This window comes from Hypanus sabinus, chromosome 28, assembly GCF_030144855.1.
Source record: "Hypanus sabinus isolate sHypSab1 chromosome 28, sHypSab1.hap1, whole genome shotgun sequence".
In the NCBI taxonomy this organism is placed as follows: Eukaryota; Metazoa; Chordata; class Chondrichthyes; order Myliobatiformes; family Dasyatidae; genus Hypanus; species Hypanus sabinus.
The window spans coordinates 17042019-17062646 of NC_082733.1; the positions used below are offsets into that span (position 1 = coordinate 17042019).

General features: G+C 41.4%; 1 protein-coding gene across 1 annotated transcript in view; it reads left to right on the plus strand.

Moving 5' to 3' along the window:
- Positions 1 to 351: 351 nt before the first annotated feature.
- Positions 352 to 20628, plus strand: part of hdgfl3 (HDGF like 3) — a 127568-nt gene continuing 107291 nt past the window's right edge. Inside the window, exon 1 of the mRNA XM_059952665.1 lies at positions 352 to 733. Coding sequence (XP_059808648.1) covers positions 650 to 733 — 84 coding nt within the window. The 5' untranslated portion in view covers positions 352 to 649. The remainder of the gene's footprint in view (positions 734 to 20628) is intronic.

Genomic DNA, 20628 nt, shown 5'->3' on the forward strand with positions numbered 1-20628 from the left:
GGGGCAATAACTCCCCCCCCCCCATCTCTTAACAGTTGAACAGTCACCATTATTTTTAGGACAGTGAGTAAACTTCCTGGGGGGGGGGTGTGGGGTAGGAATGACAACATTGTAACCAAATAAATATGTTTACAAATAAAAGTAACCATTTGCCTCGGATACTTATTCTCTGTGTGGATTGCATTTGATGCATAATACATAAAAGCGTGAAATTAAAGGCTTGCGTTTGAAGCGAGAGGGAGGTATAGCGATCGCCGACCGCCTGAGCATTGGGTTAAAGTGTGCGAGCGCCGACTGGAGCAGTTCGCCGCCAAGGGCACCGAGACCGCGGGAGCTTTCCGCATTCCGGGGGGTGGGGGGAGGAGGGTTTGTTTCGCTTTGCTTTCGGGGCGGAAATCAAGAAGTGGGGGGAAGAACTTGCGCGATAATTTATAAAAAAACACAAATAAGGTGGAAGGGAGGCGTTCAGCTCGGGGCCCTCCTTCCTGCCCCCTCCCTCTCACTGCCCTTCTCCCCCCTCCCCAATCCTCCTCATCCCGCCGGCTTGGAGGTGGATCTCGGTTCGTTTGAAGCCTGGTTTTCCAGTCGAAGGTGGTTGGGGGCTGGGGAGGGGGCAGAGGCAGGCAGGCAGACAGACAGACAGGCAGCGATGGCTCGACCGAGGCCGAGAGACTACAAGGCTGGCGATCTGGTGTTCGCCAAGATGAAAGGCTACCCGCACTGGCCAGCGAGGGTGAGTGGAGCCGGTACGGAGGACGGCGCGGGGCGGCGAGCGATGCCGCCGGGCACCTCGGCTCGGCCGGGGGAAAGGCGGCGCAAGCTGCCCGCTCCTCGGCCGCCGCTTGACATGTTCTTTTTTTTTTGGTGTGTGTTAATGCCATGAAACAAAACAAAAAAAAAGGAACAGGCGAGTACCTGAGATGTGGAACATAGAAGGGCCGCTTTCAAATGATTATATAATCTCCCGGCACCTATAGGAAATAATTGCCCGCCACAAGAAGGCCGATTGAAAGGTTTTGCCGCCGTTAAACTGTTTTATTTTAATATAGATTCCTGCATCGTAGTATGGGGGATCTTACGGGGTGGAGGGGGGGGGGGGGTAAGGACCACACATCGATGTATGTGTCTGAATCCCACATGGGTTGACTAAGAGCACCGAGGCCGTAAATAAACCGATGCTGGAAACCTCCAGTTAAGGGTTTGTTGGTAGTTACTGTTCCCAGTTAGGGAATATATCTTGGCAGCCTTTTTTTTTGTGGTTGGCAAGTATTTTCATTGATCCTAGGGAAGAAAAAAGAAAGATGGTGATTACACGTTACAGCTGTGGTTTGGTTGCGTGGAAGTGCATTGTTAGTAATTTTCTTGCTTTATGACAAGTGGTAAACAAGAAGCAGGGAATGGTGTTCATCATTCTTAAATCAATATCACGTTACTCTGACTCATGTAAGTCAGGTGCTGTTGACAAGGTGGCTCTGAAACGTGTTTCCTCTGAATGAATATTGAACATCAATCTAGCAGAGCGCGTTTGCTGATGTGGGAGGAGGCTTCCAAAAGCATCGATCATGAGATGGGTGCCAGAACATTGTACCTCTCACACCCCGTGCCAAGTCTAACTATGCGCCACAGAAACTGCGAGCAAGTTGTTTTTTTTTTAACACAGCTGTGTAACATTTTCACACAAAATGTGTGCATGTTACAATTAATTCCAAATTAGGACATTGCCAAGTTTTATTTCCAGCATGCATTTCTGCCAGTATTTAATTGCTGACCATTTTGAATGCAACGAGAGGCCAGTTGAATTTATACCTGTTCGATGAGTTGTTAAAATAATAATATTTAAATTAATATAATTTTATTTTCATATGACCTAATTATTGTTGTGCTTCAGATGGTGTAGAATGAATTCCCACTCAATCCTACTTTATTTGCTGGTTGTGATCTGTCTCTGACAATGAGAACATGTTTACTGTCATATGTACTTGGATAGTAAAGAGCTGCTGAAGAATTATTCCATTCACTGCAAAGATTTCAGCAGATACAATGGACAACCTACTGATGAACAACTTTAAGGCCTTTAAATTTTTCTGACATCACCAGCATTACACAATTTGGTGTAATGTTGACAATCTTGAACCTATTGTTTCACTACGATATACCAAAAGCACTGTGTTGTTGCCAGTTCTATCATACTGTTATGCTGACTTCAGACTTCAACAGAACATTAAAGAACATAATCAGTGGCACCTTGAAACGACCTTTTGAAACTTAAGCACTGAAGAATCTTTTGTCATATAATCCCCAACGATAATCTCCAGAATCAGAATCAGGTTGAATATCAACAGCATATGTTGTGAACTTTGTTGTCTTTGCTGCAGCAGTACAATGCAATACATAAAACTAGGAAAAGAATGGTGAATTACAGTAAGTATATACACTAAATAGTTAAATAAGCAGTGCGAAACTAAAAATTAAAAAAAGTAGCATGGTAGTGTTCATGGGTTCCATGTCCATTCAGAAATCAGATGGCAGAGAGGAAGAAGATGTTTCTGACTCATTGACGGTATGCCTTCAGGCTCTTGTACCTCCTTCCTGATGGTAGCAATGAGAAGAAGGCATGTTCTGGGTGATGGGGGACCTTGATGATGGATTTCATCCAAACACAGTAGAAAACCAATTGGTCCACTAAGTCGTTTGAAGCAATCATACATGCAGAGATCTGTGCATCCTCTAGCATATTGCCAGGGCCAGTTATGAGGAGAGACTGTACTTTGTGGAGTGGAGGAGGATAAGAGGACTTCTGGTCAAAGTATTCAAAATTATGAGGGATATACTGGAGATGGGGTAGGTTCCAGGGAACTTTATCCCATATCAAAAGTAAACCAATCATACTTAGGATGAAAGTGGAAGGGATTCTGAGAGGGGCCTTTTTCACCCACACAGTGGGGAGCTGAATGCACTGCCCACCAGAGAAGTTGAAGCCAAGTCACTGGCAGCATTTAACAAATGTGGAGATGAGGACTTCAATTGTACAGGCATAGGAGATTATGGGATTAGAACAGATGGATGCCTTCTGGTCAGTATGGAGGTGGTGGGCCAAATGGCCTGCTTCCCGGATGTTCAACCCCATAGCCCAGTTGAACTTCCTGTTTACTTTTTGAACAGTGGTATATGCAGCTTTCCAGTACAGAGAGAACTAAATATGGAATTTGTGAACAAATCTACAGAGAATTTTTTTAAAAAGTTCATTTATATAATGCCCTTCATGATTTGAATGTCTTAAAATGCTTTATGTTGCAGTAAAGTGTATTGGTTGTTGAAATGTGGGATGCACTTGCTAAAAGGATGTTCCTTGAGGAACATCCATTATACCTTGTTTGTAGAAGTGATATTTCAGTTTTCATTTTGCAACAGTGCCCAAACCATCCGTATCAACATAGTTTTTTTCACCTGTTTGAGTACTGCACATAATGCATTTTGATATATAGTTACTTAATCCTTTATTCCATCCATTTATTCCCTTTCAGTGCTTGTGTGTAAATTCACGATTTTGTGCTTCTGATTAGTCTTGTATTTTTACTTCTTGCCCCTGGTGTAATTAGTGAGGTAACTGGGAACAGGAGATCAACAGGAGCTCCTTTGGATTTGGGTACCTCTAACTCATATGGCATCATCTTTATGGGCCAGTATGCAATCCCATATCTTATTAAGATCAGTGTCTGGTCCTACCTGAATTCTGGTGTGCCAATTCTCCTTTCAGAGGCAAGGGAAAGGAAAACTAAAAGGACATTGAGGGTACTCTTGGTGCGAAGTTCCCCTAATTTGTGGCAACTCCTGGTAATGCTGGGCACTGCCTTGGGGTATCCAGCAATCAGTGTAGTAGAAGCCCACCGAGGAGCAGGGAGAACAGTGAATCGTTGTGTCAAGCTTCCCCATCCAATTTGCCAACATATTAAAGACTGAGAAATGACTTGATGAACTGTAAATAGAACATTATCAAAATTCTCAAGTGGGTTACCCACCGAAGTACAAATCTGTTGCATACCTACTCATAATATGAAAGCCACTGTGTTATCCAAATCGGAATCGCTAATTGCCAGTATGTGAAGCATACCAGAATTGGTTGTGGTTCAATGCAAAGCATAAGACACAGGACAGTACCATAACGGACAACACAAAACCAACCAACAGTTTACCAGACAATAGTGCAAAAAACTTTGAGCAATTAACAATTAGCAAAATGGTAACATGCGCAAATGTAGAGGAAATATCAGCAAGATTGGCTCCAGTGCCTTGCTTCTTACAACTTGCTGTCTTCAAGTTCTGTGAAAAAAAGGGTGTCTTCTTTGAACCAAATCTACAGCCTGATATTTTGGTTCCACTCCCCTGTGTGTTGACTTCCACTACGAGTCATGTAATTTGAATAGTATGACCTCCAAGTGTCCAACCTGCAATACAACATGTATAAACCAAACTCCAGTGGTGATGATGCTAAACTGTCATAAAAGCATGACGTGGAAGACTTTTCTCTGCTCCAGTTGTTCCACATGAGTGTAATGTTTGGTATTTGTACAGATGACCTTGCTGAGTAAGTTGTGCGGTAATGTAAGTTTACATAAGTTCATTGCTTAGTGCCGGCCATTCTGCAATATGTTGTGAAGCGACGCCACGTGGTTTACACAGTTTGCTCATCTTCTACTCAGAATTGTTGACAGGCTTGATATCATTCAGATTTAATGTTGGACGTAGGGACAAGTATGCCATTCAGAGCTCTGCTGATCTGTCACCTAACTCTTAAGTATTTTCTCCTTGAATGTCATTGGTTAGCAATAATCTACTAGCCTTGCATTAAAAATTATGACTGACCCAGCATCAGCTGTTGTTTCAGGAACTCCCAGATTTTGTTCTACCTCTGTATTGAGAATTATTTCCTAAATTTATCCGCAGATGTCCTGACAAACGTACTCAATGTCCTGCCATTCAAGTTTTCAAAGTCAGCGGTAATACTTCCCATCTGCTCCATCAGCTCCCTGTAATCTTCAGAAATCCAGGGGTGCAACACCAGTTTGAGCATTTTTCCACAGATTATAACCCTTCTTCCTAAATTAGGAGAAACATAGAATTGTTTAAGCACTACAGCACAGAAACAGGCCCTCTTGTCCATCTAGTGTGTGCCAAACTGTTACTCTGCCTATAAAATTGACCCACACCTGAACCATAGTGCTCCATACCCCTTCCATCTACGTACTTATGCAGACTTTTCCAGAGTTGCGATTGAACCTACATCCAATATTTCCACTGGCAGTTCGTTCCACAGTCACACTACCCGCTGAGTGAAGAAGTTCCCCTCAGGTTTTCTCTTAAATATTTCACATATTGCCATTAACCTATTACCTCCAGTTCTAATCACAACCAACCTCAGTGGCAAAAGACCTGCTAGCATTTACCCTATCTATACCCCTCATTACTTTGTACATCTCTATCAAATCTCCCCTTATTTCCCTACACTTCATGGGATAGTCTTAACTTACTCAACTTTTACCTAAAACTCAGGTCCTCAAGTCTTGGCAGTTTTCTTATAAATTTTCTCTGTGCTCTTTCAACCATATCGAGATCTTTCCTTTAGGTAGGTGGCCTGTTCTGCTAACTGATGCTACAGTCCCTCCCAGGATGGATACAACATCCCTGTGGTGTTAGGAACAGCTCATACTTCTTCAGAAATCATCAAATTACTACCATACAACTGTAGAAAACAATCTAGCTCCTTCTTTGTCTGTTTTGTAGATATAAAGTCCAGTTTTCTATTAGACTCTAAAATCACTTTCTGTACTGGTACATGACATCTTAATTTTCTTATTAGCCAACATCAATTTGGACTTGATTATTTTCCATCTTTTCATTCATTTGAAAGTTTTTGATCCTTTCTATGTTAATCTCTCAATTGCTTATATTGAATCCCATTTTCCACAGTTCGTGCCATTTATTATGTTGATTAATTTTACTCATTTAATGCAGGAAATATGGCGCCACTGCATAGATAAATAACCATATAAAGACAATCAAATAATTTATTATAGTGTTGTCATATTGAAATGGCTAAAATACTGGGAATAACCTCTCTGCTCTTCTTTATGATTTTATTTACATTTGATCTTGAGAGGGCAGAGGGTTTAACATCTCATTTAAAGGATGGCAATTCTGACTTCCAGCATTCTCCTACTGCTGAAGATGCAACTCAGAGCAAGGGTGCTACGAATTGGGCCAGGCCTGATAAAGTCTGTACTATTGCCTGATATTATAACTAATACACATTTGGACATATGGCACTCTACCTAATCTAAAGCATTAGTAAATATAATGAGTAGTAGCAGCAGTGCCAACACATATAGTATCACTGTGGGACACCATAAGTGCTATTCTGCCAATTACAATACCTGGCCATTATCTCTGTTCTGCTGTTTTCGGCTGTTTGCTGATCTCCTATACTGGCGTGGAATTTGTTCTCAATTCCACTGGCTTTACTGTAACTGTCTTTTATGAGGGAAAGGTTTTTTTTGAAGTTCAATAAATAATACTCGCAGGCATTCCCCTGAGATGAATCTACTTGAAAAAAATTCAAAATGTTTTGTCAGACATGATGGAACTCTGTATATTTATAATGGGGCTCTTGATTAGCTGAGAAGTTTTATGATCCTTAATTATAGTCTTTAGTGATTTCTCAACAATACATGTTACACTAATTGGTCTATAATGGACTGGTTTTCCATGCTCACCTTTTTAAAAAAAAAAGTCAGAGTGGATTACTCACTCAGTAGGAACAGTACTTGAACTGAAAGAATATAAGAAGATAATGGTAAGGGCACCTAAATTGTTCTCTTCTACTTCCTTTAAGTATATAGGAAGAAAACCCTTTAAGACCATGAGTCATAGGAGCAGAGATGGGCCAATTGGCCCATCAAGTCTGTTCTACCATTACATCATAGCTTATTTATTATTCCTCTCAAACCCATTCTCCTGCCTTCTTCCCATAACCCTTGATGCCCTGATTAATCAAGAACCTATACCAACCTTCAGCTCTCCATATATTCAGCGACTTGGCCTCCACTTTGTCTGTGGTAATGAATTCCACAGATTTGCCATCCTCTGGCTAAAACAATTTCTCCTCATGTCTATTCTAAGTGATCTTCCCTCTATACTGAGGGTGTGCTCTCTGGTCCTAGGCTCACCCACTATAGGAAACATTCTCTTCCACATCCACTCCATCTAGGCCTTTTAATATTTGCTAGGTTTCTATGAAATCCCCCTCATTCTTCTAAACTCCAGCAAATACAGGCCCAGGGCTATCAAACACATCTCATATATTAACCCGTTAATTCCTGGAATCATTCTAGTGAACCTCCACTGGACCCATTCCAATGCCAGCACAATGTTAAGATAAGGGGCTCAAAACTGCTCACAATGTTTCAAGTGTCTGACCAATTCCTTATAAAGACTCAGCCTTGCTCTTACATTCTAGTCCTCTTGAAATGAATGCTCATATTGCATCTGCCTTCCTTTGCAAGTTAACCTTTAGGGAATCCTGCACAAGAACTCCCAAGTCCCTTTGTACGTCTGATTTTTTTTGAATTTTCTCCCCACCTAGAAAATAGTCTATGCATTTAGTCCTTCTGCCAAAGTCCATGACCATACATTTCCCAACACTATTCCATCTTCCACTTTTTTGCCCATTCTTAAAATTTGTCTTAATTCCTTCAGCAGACTCCCTGCTTCCTCAACACTACCTGCCCTTCCACCTATATTTGTGTTGCCTGCAAACCTGCTCACAAAGCCATCAATTCTGTCATCCAAATCGATGACATATAACATGAAAAGAAGCGGTTCCATTAGATACTTCTGTGGAACATGACTAGTCACTGGCAGCCAACCAGAAAAGGCCCCCTTTATTTCCACACTTTGCCTTCTGCCAGTCAGCCCATCTTCCATCCATGCTCATATCCCTGTAATAACATGGGCTCCTGTTTTGTAAAGCAGCCTCATGTGCGGCACCTTGTCAAAGGCTTTCTAAAAGTCCAAGCAAAAGAACATCCACTGACTCTCGTTTCTCTCTCCTGCCTGTTATTTCCTTAAAGAATTCCGACAGATTAGTCAGGCAAGATTTCCCCTTAGGAAAACCATGCTGTCTTTGGCCAATTTTATCATGTACCTCCAAGTACCCCAAAAGCTCATTCTTAATAATGGATTCCAACATCTTCCCAACCATGGAAGTGAAGCTGACTGGCCTATAATTTCATTTCTTTTGCCTCCTTCCCTTCTCAAAGAGAGGAGCGATATTTGCAACTTTTCAGTTCTCAAGAACCATTCCAGAATGTAATGATCCTTGGAAGATCGTTACTAACGCCTCCACAAACTCTTCAGCTCCCCTTTTCAGAACCCTGGGGTGTAATCCTTCTGGTCCTACCTACCAGCTTCTCAAGCAGTTTCTCCTTAGCAATATTCACATCTGCCCCCTGACACTCTTGAATTTCTGGCATACTGCTTGTGTCTTCCACAGTGAAGACTGACACAAAATACTTAATAAGTTTGTCAACCATTTCTTTGTCCCCCATTATTACCTTTACAGTGTCACTTTCTTGCAGGGTCATGTCCACTTTTGCCTCCCTTTTAATGTCTGAAAAAACATTTGGCATCCTCCTTATATCAACTACTAACATATAAACTCCTGTCTTGAAACTACTCAGCAACTAAGCTACTAGTTTATATTTCATTTTTTCTCCTCTTATTGCTTTTTAGTTACCCTCTGTTGATTCTTAAAAGCTTCCCACTAATTTTTGCTATATTATATGCCCTCTCTTGTCCTTTTTTGCTGTCTTTGACTTCCCTTGTCAGCCATAGTTGCATCGACATCCCTTTAGAATACTTCTTCATCTTTGGGATGAATACAGCGCCTGCTGAATCACCCAAAGAAATTCCAGCCGTTGCTGTTCTTGCATCATCCCTGCTAGTGTTCCTTTCCAAATAAATTAGGCCAGCTGTGGGTCACTTTTCATTGTCAATTTATTTTTTCTTCACTGGTATTATTTATATATCTTTGCAGCATGTGCCCAAACCTGATTCAGTATTAGAAAGTCTGTCCTCTCATCTGTTATAATTATTTCATTAATTGCTTTCAATTTCTTATTCATCAATTTCATTTATTTAATCACACATAAAATTGTCTAGGGGAGCCACATTGTAGTTCACTATCCTTATTTGCCTAAATTCATAAAGTATTAGGTGTTAGTTTTGCTGTGCCTTGCAAACAATAACACAAGAAACAAGCAGCAATCTTCCATTTAACCCCTTATATTTTCTTGGCCATTTTGTACAAATGTGTTCATCTTTTACCTCAGCACTACCATCCTGCACTAGCCCCATATCTCTTTTCTTAACCTATCAATTCCTGTCTTGAATATACTCAACAACTGAGCCTCAGGGACCTTCTTGAGCTGAAAAATCCTAAGATTTTGTACTCTCTGAATGACTTTTTTTTCCTGGCACAATCTTGAATGACAGAACTTCCACCATCCACCCCTCACCACCAATATTGAAGCTGATTCCTCCACTTTTTCTAGGCACCCCAGAAAGAGGAACCATCACCCTCCATATATCCATAAAAATTTCAGTGAGATTGCCTCTCATTCTTATCAACTCTAGAGAGTAAAGTAGAAACACAAGAAACTATAGAAGCTGGACCTGCATTTGGTATTCCATGTGGCCTCTTAATCCTCAAGACCAAGAACAAACTAGGTGAAAGATTTCTTGAGCATCTGTGCCTTGTCTACATTGGCAATCCAGAGCTCCTAGCTGTATGCTGTTTCTACTCCCTATCCCTTTCCTGCAGCGACCTGTTTGTCCTCCGTCTTCTCCACTGCCAGAGTGAGGCTCAATGCGAACTAGAGGACCGACATCTCTTATTCCACCTGGCTCGTGTCCAATCATATTGTATAAACAATGTATTCTTCAGTTTCAATCTAATGCTTATCCCTGTGTTTTGACCCACTCTCTTTCCGATCCTCTGCCTATCATAGATTCAAAGTACGCATGCAGTAGACAACCCTGAGATTCGTCTTCCCACTGACAGCCATGAAACAAGGAAAACCATGGAACCTTGTCAAAGGAAAACATTGTACCCCAACATGCAAAAAAAAGTGAAAAACACAGAATATAAAAACACCAACCCACAAAGTCATCAAAAGATTCCAGGCATATTCAGTACAGCTTGTCCAGTTCAATATAGCACTGTGTCATTTGCTATTGCAGGCTGCCCCGATCACAATTACACAGAATAGTATCAAAAAAAGGAGCAATCTGAAACACATAGCGTGAGCTGGAGTCCAATCTACAAACTACATTGATTAAACCTTGCCCAATGCAGGTACCACCCTCCAGTAGCATCAAGCAGAGACCATTCAAGCGCATCGGGAGCATCAAACGAGAGGGGGAGAGAGGGAATGTCGCACGCAGTCACCTTCCTCCAGCAGCAGGCCAAAAGCTGGTAGATGGCAGTGAATACCCGCCTGCCTTCCGCTTTCGGTTCCAATGATTTCAACCTTCCTCGCCACTTTACTCATCAAGAAATCATGAGCCCTGTCTCCAAACTTCTCGGGCTGGAGGCTGCATTCTTCGCTCAAAAGCTCAACAAACCCTCTTGGAGATGGCACAGCATCAGATCGCTCAATCAGCCCGAAAACACACCATTTTTGTCCCTTTTCCCATTGTCTCCAGCCCCTCATCGCCCATTTTTGGCCTCTCCTCCTCCTGGGTTCATCCACTGCTATCAACATTTCAACTACCAGATCCCCTCTCCTACCTGGTTCCATTTGCCTTCCACATCTCCTTTAATGGTTCCCATTTTCACCTTCCTTATTTATCAGATTTCACTTGTAGACCTTGTGTACCCTCGTATCATTGTCCAGCAGCTGTTTGTGTCTCCTCACTCACCCTTCCCCAGCTGGCTTCATCAGTACATCAACCTTCCTCCCTCCTCAGTGGACTTAACACTGACTGGGTCTTGTCTCAAACTTCCCTATCCCTTCTTTATGTAGCTAGCTCCCCACTCCATTCTCAGTAATTCCTTTTGACCTCCAGTAATTGTTTTTTTGCTCAGGACAGTAAAGGCCTAGACTGTTTGATCACCCCTCCCTTCTTCCACCTCACTGCAACCATGCCAGAAGTCAATCTGATGAACCTTTATTGCACTCCCTGTATTCCAAGTATATCCTTCTTTACACCAGGAGGAATATTCCAGGTGTGATCTCACTAGAGTCCCTTTATAGATGTATATTTTCACTTGTATAGAAATCCTTCCTAATTTCTTACTCTACCTGCATGTTAGTGATACTTATATAAATAAACATAGATCCCTCTGAACACATACCTTTCTGCTTCTCAGCAGTTGAAAAAGATTTGGCTATTAGATTCATTTTTCTCTCAAAGAGATGACCTCCCATTTTTTCCACATTGCATTCCATTCGTTAAGTGCTTGCCCATTCAGGTGTCCTGTTTATATCCCTCTCTGTATCCTCCATGACCCACTACCATTTGGCAATCCTCAACCAAGTATATTGATATAAACTATAAACAACTGGGGCGCCATTGCTGATCCTTATGACAGTTCAGTGGTCACAACCTCTCAACCAGATGTGATCACTCTATTCCTTTTTTCCATAAGGAAACTGGCCTTTAAGCTACCAATAAAGCAGAATCTCCAATTACAGAAGTGATAATAGAGGCACTTAGAAAAAAAAACACAATTTGACAATTAGGGGAGAGTGAAATCATGATTGACAAATCTGTTAAGGTTCTGAGGTTGAATCTAACTGAATAGGTGAGGGGGAGCTGGCTTCTCTGGTATTTTTTGGATTAGATAAAATTAGAGCACATAGGATAATATACTGGTGTAGATTGAGAATTGGTTAATAAATGGAAAGCAAAGAACATCTAATACCAAGAAAAGAACATCATAATATTTTTCCCCAACATCATCTTTAAATGTTGTGGTTATATTTGCCACCTTCCAGTTTGTGGGAACCATTCCAGAATCATGAAATTTCGGAAGATATCAGCCATGTCATTGGTAATCAACATGGCCACCTTTTTCTAAAACTTTAGAGACACAGGTCATGGTCATCGATGGATTTTTCACATTTCCATCCATTAGCTTCTCCAAAGCTATGTTTTATTATTTGTTTTTTCCACTTCTTATTTACTCAAGACCAGGTGCTCCTCACTATTTCTGGGAGGCATTCTGTGTCTTCTATGAAGTCAGTTATTAAATTTTCACTTCATTTCTCTGGCATACGCTGTTACTTGACATACTTTCTCTCAATCCTCATTATAACATATCCACAGAAGCTTTTACAATATTTCTTTAAATGTTTCTGACAACTTAATTTTATTTACAGCTTTGCCTTTCATTGTCTTATTTTTGATACTATACTGCTAAATTCTGGAATTTCCCAAACCTTAGGCTCACCACTCTTTCTGACAATGTTATAGGCATTGTTGGACCATTTTGCCATTTTGTGTCTTAAATTGGTAAGTACATTTTGTAAATTATGTAGTGATTCAATATTACCAACATTATTTTATTCTTATTTTTGCAGCTTTTAATTACTTTTTAATCATCTGCTATTTCTGTGCAATTCGCTTAGTTTCAAACTAATTGCCTTTTTTTCCAAACACAAGAGGTTCTGCAGAGGTTGGACATCTTGAGCAACACACACAAAATGCTGGAGAAACTCAGCATCTATGGCGGGGAATAAACAGTGAGCTTTTCTAGCCAAAACCCTTCATCGGGACTGGAAAGGAAGTCCGAGTAAGACTCTTGAGAGGAAGGAAATGAGTATAATCTAGCTGGTGATAGGTGAGACCAGATAAGGGGGGAGATGGGTGTGCGAGGGAGGGGATAGCGATAAATAATGACACTGAGAGGGGATAGGTGAAGAAGCTGAAGGGCTGAAGAAGGAGGAGTCTAATAGGAGAGGACAGTGGATCACGGAAGAAAGAGAAAGAGAAGTGGCAGCAGAGGAAGGTGATGAGCAGGTTGGGAAGAAAAGGGAAGGGGTAACCAGGATGTGGAATAGAAAGAGAAAAGGAGGGAGGAGTGTGAAATTACTGGAATTTAAATAAATTAATGTTGATGCATCAGGATGGAGGCTACCCAGATGAAATGTGAGGTCTTGCTCCTCTAACCTGAATTTGGCATTACCTTGGCAGTAGAGGAGGCCCTGCACAGACGTGTCAGAATGGGAACGGGGAGTCAAAGTAGCTATCGGGAGATCCTGCCTTTTGTAGCAGAAGAAAGCCACTTGGTAAAGCGGTCCACTAATGTAGAACTGTAGGAAAAAAAATCTAATACAGGCTTCTCTGATATCTTTCAAGGAAGAAAATGTGCCAAACCAGCCCTCTTGAATGGTCTATCAAGACAGAAAGAGAGCAGTAAAAGAAGAGTTCAATAAAGCTGCAGATGCTGAAAAGCTGATATAAAACCTGGAGGCAGTCTATAGCTCAGCAGAAAGAAAAATAATATCTCATATCACAGATGCTTTATCAGCAGTATACATCTGGCTTGATAATCATTTTTACAAATTATAGTGCCATTCTAGAACTGAAGACCTTGTGAAGGACAGAATAATAGCAATGATGCCCATTTCAGAAAAGTTACCACCTGACAGTAAGAGGGTATTGTCGGTTTGCAGTACAGGGGAAGGAGTTTTTTCTTCGATACAATGCTACCTACTCTGGACAAGTCTGTGCAGAGGCCTTAAGACTATAAAATATAAGAGTAGCAGTCCATTTACCCGTTGAGTCTGCTCTTTCATTTCATCATGGCTGGTCCATTTCACTCTCTGCTCCAATCTCCTGCCTTCTCCCCTTAACCTTTCACGCCCTGACTAATCAAGAATCTGTCAACCTCTGTCTTAAACATACCTAATGACCTGGCCTCCACAGCTGCCTGTGATAACAAATTCCACAGATTCACCACTCTGCTGGAAAGATATTCCTCCTTATCTCCATTCTATGTGGGTGTCCCTCTGTTCTGAGGCTGTGCTGTCTGGTCTAGACTCCACCACCATAGGAAATATCCTCTCTACATCCACTCTGTTGAGGCCTTTCAACATTCGATAGGTTTCAATGAGATTCCCTGCCCCCATTCTGTTTCGTTCTGGTGAGTACAGGCCCCAGAGCCTTAATTGGACCTCATATGGTAACCCTTTCATTCCTAGAATCATTCTCATGAACCTTCTCCGAGTGCTCTCCAATGTCAACACCATTTTTCGAAGATGAGGGGCCCAAAACTGCTCACAATACTCCGAGTGAGGCCTCATCAATGCTTTAAAAAGCCTCAACATTATATTCTTCCAGAGTAGGTAGCATTGTACAGCTTTAATTAGGGAGTTGAAGGAAGGACAAATTGATGACAAAAGGTGAAAGTTAGGGAAGTTGGTTGACATTATTCAGGAAAACCACATGAGAAAGCGCCTTGAAGGTACAAACTTTATTGAACATAAGGAAATATATTGGTCAGGATTAATGCAGCTTTGACTGAGATTGCAGCTAGTGAGGATCTCAGGTGCAATGCCTCTGCATGGAATGAAAATGAAGCCAAAAATTAGTATAATAGAACTATGGAATTATAGCCCTGTCTTTTGCACACAGATTTGTATTCCATCATCAATGAGGAGAATGTGATGTTCTTGAAGATACTAATTTCCATCAGCTATTTAATTATCTGCTGCCTACAATAACTAGATATGATAAGGCTGCAAGAATGTCACCTGATACTTGATGGCAGACTTTGTTGACCCTTACTGTTTGTTACTTTTGCTAGTTATAATACAGCCAGTCCTTCACCATGCTGGCTATTTGGCCCATCGAGCCTGTTCCACCATTTCATCATGGCTGATCCATTTTTCCTCTCAGCCCCAGTCTCATGCCTTCTCCCAGTGTCCCTTCATGTCCAGACTAATCAAGAATCTATCAACCTTGCCTTACGTATGCATAAAGACTTGGCCTCTGGCGACAAATTCCACAGTTTCACCACTCTCTGGCTAAAGAAATTCCTCCTCATCTCCATTCTAAAAGGACGCCCATCTATTCTGAGGCTGTGTCCTCTGGTCTTAGACTCTCCATGATGTATGATTTTGCTCGGGGCAATGGTTGAACTTTCATGTTGTTCCTCTCTCAAGGCGACAAAAACAAATGTCCTGATGCTAATTATCATAAAGCATCCAGTTTTGCTGTCCTTTGCTTTCTATTATTTCAAAGATGACTTTTCTGTATTTTCTTAAAGGCCAGTGCGTAAGGTACATACATAGAACACAGAACCTTTTAACCTACTCTAGCATCAATGTAACACATCTCTCCCACATTGCCCTCCAATTAAAAAAAAATTTAGAGATACAGAGAGGAACAGACCCTAAAGGCCCACTCTGCGTGCCACTGGTTTAACCCTAGCCTAGTCACAGGACGATTTCCAATGACCAATTAACCTTCTACCTGGTATGTCTTTAGACTATGGGAGGAAATGGAGCACCCAGTGGAAACGCACTCGCACGCGGGAAGAATGTACAAACCTTACAGGAGTTAAATTTTGAAGTCTGATGCCCCGAGTTGTGTTTGCCTCTGTTACTATTCCTGGAAGCACATTCTAAGCACCCACCACTCTATGTGTATGTAAAAAAACAAAAGAAAGCTACTTCTGGCATTTCCCCCCCCCCCCCCCCCCCATTCCTTTGCCAGTACACCTTAAAGTTATGTCCTCTCATTAGCTATTTCTGCCCAAGGAAAAAATTCTCTGGCTGTCCTTTCCACCTATGCCTCTTATCATCTTGTACACCTCTATCAAATCAGCTCTCGTCCTCCTTCACTCCAAAGAGAAAACCCTCACTCATGAGGCACGTCCTCTAGTCCGGGCAGTACCCCATTAAACCTCTTCTGCACCCTCTCCATATCCTTCCATATGAGGTGACCAGAACTGAACACAAATGTGGTCTAAGCATAGAGTTTTATAGAGCTGCAATGTTATCTTGTGTTTCTATAATTCAGTCCCCTGACTAATGAAGGGCAGTATGCCATATGCTTTCTTAACTTGAACGGTAATTTTGAGGGATCTATGCTGTGGACTCCAAGGTCCCTTTTTTCCTCCGCAATGCTAAGAATGCTGCCATTAACCTTTTACTCTGCCTTCAAGTTTGACTTTCTAAAACATACTGTATATGCATAGACAGATTGTATGTACATAATGTGGCCCTAGGTACAGAAGTATCTGAAAATAAGGTGACTGACAGGAATGGATAAAGTGACGGTATGAACATTGATTTCTCTTAACTTTCATTAATTTCTCCCCCCTCCCGCATTCTGGCTCTCCTTGTACCCCTTCTCTTCTCACCTGCCTGTCACCTCCCCTGGTGCCCCTCCTCCTTCCCTTTCTCCCATGGTCCACTCTCCTCTCCTATCAGACTCCCTCTCCTTCAGCCCTTTACCCTTTTCCACCTATCATCTCCCAGCTTCTCACTTCAATCCCCTCCCCCACCCACCCACCTATCTACCCCCTCACATGGTTTCATCTATCATCTGCCAACCCCCTCCCCCTCGCTTTCCAGTCCTGATGAAGGACCTCGACCTGAAATGTCACTGTTGATTCCTCCCAATAGATGTTGCCTGACCTCCTGCGTTCCTCCAGCATTTTGTGTTTGTTACTCTGGAACTCCAGCAACTGCAGAATCTCTTGTGTTTATATGAAGTTTTAGTTTCGTTTGGCCTGTTGTGCCGAAGTATGAAATAAATCCTGTCTATCAGCATGGCAGGTAGACCTGGTGGTGAAGAAAGTTTTCAGCATGCTGGCCTTCATCAGAAAGGGCACTGAGTACAGAAGCTGGTATGTCATGCTGCAAATGTACAACACCTTAGTATTGAGAATATTGTGTTTAGTTTTGGTCACCTTGCGAGAGGAATGATGCCATTAAGATGAAAAGAACATAGAGGAAAGTTATGAGGATGTTGCCAGCACTTGAGGTACTGAGGTTTGGAAGGAGGTTGAGCAGTTTGGGACTTTTTTCATCGGAGAATGAGGAGTGATCTTATAGAGTTGCATAAAACAATGAGGGTCATACATAGCATAAATGTGCACAAGCTTTTTCCGAGGGTCGGGGAATAATGAACTAGAGGGCATAAGTTTAAGGTGAAAGGGGAAAGATTTATTATTATTAATAATAATAATAATAATAACAACAACAACAACAATAAGTACTTCATTGATCCTGAGTGGGAAATTATTTCATTACAGCAGCAATTAAAAAACACACTTAGTAATAATGAATAATAATAAAAAATAAATTTAATATTGATGTTAACTAATGATACAGTACAGAATAATAATATATACAAATAATTTACCAATGTGCAACATTGTGCAATAATAATGTACAAAATAATAAAATACAATTTAATAGAAATCTAAAGGGCAACTTTTTCGCTCAAAGAGTGGTCGGTATGTAGAATGAGCTGCCCGAAGAAATTATTGAGGCAAGTTTATTAACCACATTTAAAGTACATTTGGAGAAACACGTGGATAGGAGAGGTTTTGAGATGTTATGGGCCAACTACAGGTAAATGGGACTGCATTAGATGGAAGTCTTGGTCACCTAGGCCTATTTCCCTACTGTATGACTACGATATTATAGCAGGTGACAATAGGTTGAGTGAAGGAGAATGAGATGTCAATTGATAGAGGTGTACAAGATAATAGGAGGCATAGATTGAGTGGCTAACCAGCACCTTTCTTCCAGGAGGGCTAATAATTCTAAGGTGATTGGAGGAATGTGTAAGGGTGAGTCAGAGGTAGTTTATTTTTGCACAGAGAGGTGGGCGTGTGGAATGCAGTGCCAGACGTGGTGGTAGATGCAGGTACATTTGGGACATTTAAGAGACTTAGAAAACACATGGATGAAAGAAAAATGGAGGACTGTGTTGATGGAAAGGGTTAAAAGGCAACACAATATTTTGGGCCGAAGGGCTTGTACTGTGTTGTAATGTTCTATTTCACTTCACGTTTCTCCAGATTGAACTCCATCTGCCTCTATTCTGAATATTTGTGAGTTATTTTATTTATCATGTGTTATATAGCTGCATTCTAGGTATGTAATGCATGAATAATTCCTATTTTACCAGTGTGCATGAAGTCCTGTCACATGCCAGACCCTCCTACAGACCTTGCATGCAGGAGGCAATATTGGCTTATCAGTTATTTCTCTGGTTCCTGCCTCTCAATCCCTGTAGATTCTATCCAGCTCTCAGTTAATAGAAAGGCTCCATCATAATAGAACATTGTCAAGTAAACAGCTTACTTAGTTACTCTTTTCCTTTTTTAAAGGGGTCTAAATAGCTTCGTATAGAGCTATCAGCAAGCTGTAGACCTGAAGTATTGTGCCTGTTATTGCATTGCTTCCTTTGGGTTAGCATGTGTTGTTATTGTTCAGCGAGGAATTAAATGAAGGATTAAAGAGCGTGCTTAGCACAAAGGGAGATTTATCTGTGCTCAGTGCTCAGAATTGCTATAGTTTCTAGGCATTTAATTTAGCCTTGTGTCTGGAATGTGAAGCTACACTATCATAAACATTGCAGTGGCATCATTGCAAGAGCACTGCTGCCTGATCACTGGGTTAGATTTCCTCATGTGAGAACTAAATTGTCAATGAGTATTGGCAGACTACTATCATATCAACACCGAGGAATCAGCAGATCAGTCTGTTTCACATGTTCTGTACATTCTAGAGAGTGGTTGGAAATAGATTTGGCAGAATATTACTGTAGTTCATTTAGGATCATCAAGATAAATTTCCAGTGCTAGCTACAATACTCCAGATGAAATCATTAGCAGTTTTAAAAAATAACATGATTGACGTGATAACTATAAATAAGAATAGCATTATAACACAGTATCATCTTATTGGTTTATTGTAAACATCATGTATTATTGTCACATTATCTTAAAATTGAAAGGACATTATGCTTGTAATTTACAGAGCTGTGTTCTGAACCTATAAAACTTGTTTTTGTAAAAATGACCAATAATGTGTATTTTTTGCAGCTGCGTCATTTTGCATTTCTTGATGAATGAAACAGCTGTTAAAAACAATATTACCATTCCATTTGCAAAATATGAAGGAAATTAGTTTTTAAGCTTTTTCTGCAAACAACTTAGGAAAAACAGGCAACGCTATGTTCACCTTATCTACATCCTTTGTTCCTTTACTGATAATGCTCCCCAACTCTTCCTGCGCAACATTGACAAATGCATTGCTGCTGTTGATCAACTTTGACTCCAACTTGAACACCACCAGATGCCTCTGCCGTATTTGTTTCCAGGATGAGACTTTCCTTTCCAGAACATCAGAGATGTCCTCCTTCAAAGAACAGTGTTTTCTTTCCTCCACCATTGATGCTGCTCTCACTTGCGTCTCCTTCATTTCCCGGACACCCACCGTCTCACTGCCTTAACAGGGCTAGAGTTCCTCTTGTCCGCACCTATCACCCCATCAGCCTTTGCATCCAATACCCTCCGTAACTTCTGCCATCTTCGAAGGGGTCCTATCAACAAACACATCTTTACCCCTCCCCCATTCTCAACTTTCTGCAAGGATTGCTCCTTCCATGATTCCCTCGTCCATTCGTCCCTCCCCACTAATCTCTCTCCTGGCATGTATCCCTGCAAATGTTAGAAATGCTATATATTCCCATTTACCTCCATTCATGGCCCCAAACATTCCTTCCATCTGAGGCAACACTTCACCTGTGAATCTGTTGGGGGTCATCTATTGTTCCCAATGCGGTCTCCTCTCTGTTGGTGAGACCCTAACGTAAATCGGGGGAGTGCTTAATGGAGCATTTCCACTCCATTTGCCAAAAGCAGAATTTCCCAGTGACCAGCTATTTTAATTCCTATCCCCATTGCTGGTCTGATATGTCAGACCATGTCCTGCTCTTTTACCATGATGAGGCATACTGAGGGTGGAGAAACAACACACATATCCTGTCTAGGTAGCCTCCAAACCAATGGCATGAACATCAGTTTCTCCTTCTGGTTTAAAAAAAATCTGTCCCCCTTCTCTCTTCTTCTGTCCCCCACTCAGACCTCTTACCTCTTCTCAGCCGCCTATAACCTTGCCCTGGTGCCCCCCCCCTTCTTTCTTTTCTCCTACGGTCCACTCTCCTTTCAGATTCCTTCTTCTCCCTCTCTTTTACTTTTCACACCCGCCTGGCTTCACATTTCACCTTCTAACTAGGCCTCCTTCCCTTGCCTGCACCTTTTTATTCCGACATCTTTTCCCTTCCTTTTTCCCGAAGAAGGGTCCCAGTCTGAAATGTCAACCATTTATTCATTTCCATAGTTGCTGCCTGACCTGGAATCCTCCAGCATTTTGTGTGTATTGTTCTACATTCTCTATTGTTCTACATTCTACCATAACCAATTCCATTTTGAATATTTTGCAACAGGACGATACTTGATTATTATTATATTGAATGCCTTTCTTCAAGCCCCTGGTAAGATAGTCATTAGTTTCATATGCCCTTCATGTTGGTGACTTG